This window comes from Mustela nigripes, chromosome 10 (genome assembly GCF_022355385.1).
Source record: "Mustela nigripes isolate SB6536 chromosome 10, MUSNIG.SB6536, whole genome shotgun sequence".
Taxonomy (NCBI): Eukaryota; Metazoa; Chordata; class Mammalia; order Carnivora; family Mustelidae; genus Mustela; species Mustela nigripes.
This window is the reverse complement of record NC_081566.1, coordinates 9,809,244-9,814,776: the sequence shown is the minus strand read 5'-3', so window position 1 is coordinate 9,814,776 and position 5,533 is coordinate 9,809,244. Positions and strand designations below refer to the sequence as shown.

General features: G+C 41.1%; 1 protein-coding gene across 1 annotated transcript; it reads right to left on the bottom strand.

The window, feature by feature from the left end:
* Positions 1-2,033: 2,033 nt before the first annotated feature.
* On the bottom strand, positions 2,034-3,217 carry LOC132026321 (ERO1-like protein beta). Its single transcript, XM_059414230.1, has 2 exons — positions 2,891-3,217; positions 2,034-2,783 (listed from the first exon to the last, which is right to left on the bottom strand). The coding sequence occupies exons 1-2, from the start codon at positions 3,047-3,049 to the stop codon at positions 2,502-2,504; spliced, it is 441 nt and encodes a 146-aa protein (XP_059270213.1). The 5' UTR covers positions 3,050-3,217; the 3' UTR covers positions 2,034-2,501.
* Positions 3,218-5,533: the final 2,316 nt, after the last annotated feature.

Here is a 5,533-nt window from a genome sequence, read left to right as displayed (position 1 = left end):
TGTGGAACAGAATAGAGAGCCCAGAAAAGGACCCACAACTCTATAGTCAACTAATCTTTGACAAAGCAGGAAAGAATGTCCGATGGAAAAAAGACAATCTCTTCAACAAATGATGTTGGCAGAATTGGACAGGCACACGCAGAAGAATGAAGCTGGACCATTTCCTCACACCACACTCAAAAATAGACTCAAAATGAATGAACGACCTCAATATGAGGTAAGAATCCATCAAAATCCTTGAGAAGAACACAGGCAGCAACTTCTTTGACCTCAGCCACAGCAACTTCTTCTCAGAAACATTGCCAAAGGCAAGGAAAGCAAGGGCAAATATGAACTATTGGGATTTCATCAAGATCAAAAGCTTTTGCACAGCAAAGGAAACAGTCAACAAAACCAAAATGTGACTGACAGAATGGGAGAAGATATTTGCAAATGACATACCAGATAAAGGGCTAGTATCCAAAATCTATAAAGGACTTACCAAACTCAAGACCCAAGGAACAAATAATCCAATCAAGAAATGGTCAGAAAATATGAACAAACATTTCTGCAAAGAAGACATCCAAATGGCCAACAGACCTGTACCCCTGGGGATAAAAATATATGTTTATAAAAAATTAAAAATTAAAAAAAAAAGAATGAAATCTTGCCACTTGCCACAAAATGGGTGGAGCTAGACAGTGTAATGCTAAGTGAGATAAATCAGTTAGAGAAAGATAAATGTCATATAATTTCAATCCTATGTGGAATTTAACAAACAAAACAAATGAAACAAACAAAACAAATGAATAAATGAAAAAAAAAATGAAACAAATGAACAATGAAACAATACAAAAAATGATGAAACAAAACAAATTAACAAAGAAAAAAAAAGGGAGACAAACAAAATAACAGATAAATATGGCGAACAAACTGGTGGTTGCCAAAGGGAAGGTTGGTGCAGGGATAGATGAGATAAAGGAGAGCATAAGTACTCATGAGATCATGAGTACACACACACACACACACACACACACACACACACACCCCTACATACACATTGTTAGAAGACTATCAGTTATCCAATAAAAGGTTTTCTGGAAAAAAAAAAAAGTGCTCAACATCACTCAGCATCAGGGAAATACTAATCAAAACCACAGTGAGATACCACATCACACCAGTCAGAATGGCTAAAATTAACAAGTCAGGAAATGACAAGTGCTGGCGAGGATGCGGAGAAAGGGGAGCCCTCCTCCACTGTTGGTGGGAATGCAAGCTGTGCAGCCACTCTGGAAAACTGTATGGAGATTCCTCAAAAAATTGATAATAGAGCTACCCTATGACCCAGCAACTGCACTACTGGGTATTTAGGCTAAAGATACAAATGTAGTGATCTAACGGGATACATGCACACAAATGTTTCTAGCAGCAATGTCCACGATAGCCAAACTATGGAAAGAGCTTAGATGTCCATCAACAGATGAATGGATAAAGAAGATGTGGTATATATATACAATGGAATACCATGTAGCATCAAAAAACCTGAAATCTTGCCATTTGCAATGACGTGGATGGAACTAGAGGGTATTATGCTGAGTGCAATAAGTCTATCAGAGAAAGACAATTATCATATGATCTCCCTGATATGAGGAATTTGAGAGGCAGGGTGGGGGCTCGTGAAGGAAAGGGAGGGAAAAATGAAATGAGATAGGACCAGGAAGGGAGATAAACCATAAGAGACTCTTAATCTCAGGAAACAAACTGAGGGTTGCTGGAAGGGCGGGAGAAGAGGGAGAGGGTGACTAGGTTATGGACATTGGGGAGGGTATGTGCTATGGTGAATGCTGTGAAATGTGTAAGCCTGATTATTCACAGACTTGTACCCCTGAAGCAAATAACACATTATATGTTCATTTAAAAAATGGAAGAAAATGTGAATATATAAAGAAAAAAAGAGAAAAAAATAATACATTTATCATGATGATGAAATTTTAAAAAATTATATAAATTAAAATAAATCTATAATAAATAAATAGAATGATTTTTTTTATTCTTCAGATTGTTTTAATCAAAAGGTTTTACATAACTGAAATAACTAGACGATGACTCTAAAGCTACTCTGAAGTGTTTTAAAAAATTGTATATATAAATCATTGGGACATACACAAACATTACCACTCAGAGAAGTAGTGGTAATCCAACCAGTAAAATGGTTTATATGTTTCAGGACTACACATAATATAAAAATTACTAATTTTTAAATTATGAAATCCTAAATTCTTATAGGACATCTCTTCCATTTTTATAATATAAACAGCCAATGTTAAAAAATTAGTTAACACTATATTGATGAGAGGTGACTGATACATCATTGCTCTTACCAAGGGATCTCTGGAATGGAGTAGCATTTTTTGTTAAATACCATCAAGTTCACAAAAATGATCCTGTGAATCATCATATCTCGCCCAGTCAATGAACGCTTCTTTGGTCACAACTTCCTAGTCTTTACCAGGGACTTCCTGTCAAGATGGCGCTGGGTTAAAACCAGTGGCCTTCGAAGTGGGCAATGCAGGGGCAGGAAGAAAAGGACCAGAGCGATTTCCAAAGAGCAGGAGAAAACTTCTCAGGGTGGTAGACAAAATAACTATCTTGATTAAACTGATTTTCATGTGTACACACCTTAGCGTGCTGTTAATTGCTCCCAGTTTATTAGCTTGCTCACAGTCTTCTAATTCTTTGGTATCGTTTGCCACTTTTGAGTACTTATTAGAACTCCCAGCTTTAATTCCGACTGGAATTTTGCTCTCGATTAAAATTTTTATAAAAAGGGGGGGGGGGTACCCAGGTGGTTAAAGATCATTTGTATGATCCATTGGAGGAATCTATGCACAGATGATCAGAAAATGGAAACCAGAAATTCCCAGTTGTTTCTTTCTCTCCCTCTGGAAATGCAAATGTGTCCCCAAACTCCCTGGGCCTCGACGACGCGAGGGAGGAAGCTCAGGGTGACCAGCAGCTGCACTGCGGCCGCCCCCCGCCCGGCGCCGGACCGCTGGGTTCCCCGGCTCATGCTGACCTCTCCCCACAGCGCGACCGGCCGGGCCCCTCGGGGCCGAGGAACGACGGGTGGCCCGGGCGACGACCCAAGGGGACGGCTCCCGGCGGCTGCGAGGCTCCAGGGTCAGAGGTCCGCGCCATGCGGACCCGGGGGACACCCTCCCCGGCTCCCGGCAGCGGCGAGTGGATAGAATGATTTTTTTAAGATTTTATTTATTTGAGAGAGAAAAAGAGCATGAGCAGGGGGAGGGGCAGAAGGAAAGTGAGAAGTAGATTCCCAACTGAGCAGGGAACCCTGTCACCTAGGTGTACAGCCGATCATCAGGCAGAAGGATGACTCTCATGAGTGTTCAGCTAAAACACTGAATTGCCAGCCTAGAGAGGTGGGCCTGTTGCCCTGCGGTGAAACAGCTTTACCAAGCACCAGCCATGTTTCCTTTCAGCTTCTTACCACATCACTGTGTAATGCGACTGCTGAACGTTGGAGTGAAGAGTCCCCTATGAAAGGCAGAAACTATAATAGATGAGTACAAAAGCAAAGCCAACGCTAGAAACAGAGCCAAAAACACCTTCAGAAATTAATTGGAATTCTCAGAGAGAAAAGACAAAATGAGAGCAAATTTTTAAGAATAAGGAAATTTCCCATAACATAGAAAGATTGGAAATAAGGAAGAAAAGATTTTTTTTTTATTTTATTTTATTTTTATCTTTTGGAAGAAAAGATTTTAAAACTGAAAGGATTAATTCAGGTAACCCAATAGCCAACTAATAGAGATTTAAGAAATAAAACAGAGAGAAGAAAAGAAGTCATGCACTTCTGAGAATAGGAAAGCAGGCCTCTAGATTCAAAGGGCCTATCCAGAAAAATGAAGGAGAACAAAATCTATACTCAGTCTTATCTTCATACTGATTCAGAACACCAGAGATTAAGAGGAAATGCCAGAAGTGTCTCTAGAACAACAACAAAATTAAGTCTCAAAATATGATTCTGGAATCAGAATGGCAGGGGAATTCTCAAGAATGGCATTGCCTGGGGCCCCTGGGTGGCTCAGTGGTTTACGCCGCTGCCTTCAGCTCGGGTCATGATCTCAGGGTGCTGGGATAGAGTCCCGCATCGGGCTCTCTGCTCAGCGGGGAGCCTGCTTCCCTCTGTCTCTCTCTGTCTGCCTCTCCATCTACTTGTAATTTCTCTCTGTAAAAAAAAAAAAAAAAAAAAAAAAAAAAAAATTAAAAAAAAAAAAAAAAAAAAAAACAAAGAAGAAGAAGAATGGCATTGCATACTGGAAAGACCAGAGAATAACACCTTCAAACTTTTGAGAAGAAAAGATCTTCAACCCAGAATCCTCTACTTCAGCCAAGTATTAATCACGTGACAGAAGAGAATGAAGACATTTTCTGCCAAAGAAACTCTCAGCACTTCCCCTTCCTGCACCTCCTCCCGGAGGAAGCCCCTAGAGGTTGTGCTCCACTTAAACGAGGCAGTAATGCAAGAAGGAGTCAGGAAGAAAGGGGCCTGCTGCAGGGGAGAGGCAACAGGAAACCTCTGGACAGAAGTTGCACTTGGAGAGCATACCAGTCCACTGAGGCACAGGGGACCAGAGGCTCCAAGACAATGGATGCCAGGGGCATTGGAAATGGATGGATAGACTGCATGTTGGATTTAACCACGTAGACTATCTTTCGTCTTCACACTCTAGTTTGACTTTTTTTTTTTTTGCAATCTAATTGAGGAGTGTGGCAGGATGAAGTGGTAATGATATGAGAAACAGAGCAAGTGGGCAAGTGAGAAATAAGAAAGGGAATGTAGGGCGCCTGGGTGGCTCAGTAGGTTAAGCCGCTGCCTTCGGCTCAGGTCATGATCTCAGAGTCCTGGGATCGAGTCCCGCATCGAGCTCTCTGCTCAGCAGGGAGCCTGCTTCCCTCTCTCTCTCTCTGCCTGCCTCTCCATCTACTTGTGATTTCTCTCTGTCAAATAAATAAATAAAATCTTAAAAAAAAAAAAAAAAGAAAGGGAATGTAGTGGTCAAGAGTCAGTTGGCTCAGCAGTGAGCAGTGCTTGCATGGTAGTAATGATAAGGCAAAAGATAAATACTGACTTAAGCCAAGATTTTGATATAATTATGTTTAAGTGATTGAGGAAGTAGAAATGGAAAGAGGGGATAATAGAAGATGGACCAAAGAGAAAGTCAAATTGTAGCATGTCTGAGATGGATACCTGTATAAGCATATTAATTCTTCTGGAGTTATGTATGGTAAGAAGAAGGTGCTAGAAGAAAGGAAAGAGATTGGTGCCTGGGTAGCTCAGTAGGTTAAGCATCAGACTCTTGATTTCAGCTTAGATCATGACCTCAGGGCCGTGGGATTGAGCCCTGTACTGGGCTCCATGCTGGGTCTGGAGCCTGCTTGAGGATTTCTCTCCCTCCCCTTCTGTCCGCCATCCCCAACCCTTTCTTTCTTCAAAAAGGAAAAGAAAGGAAACAGTCTGCTCTCAACAGAA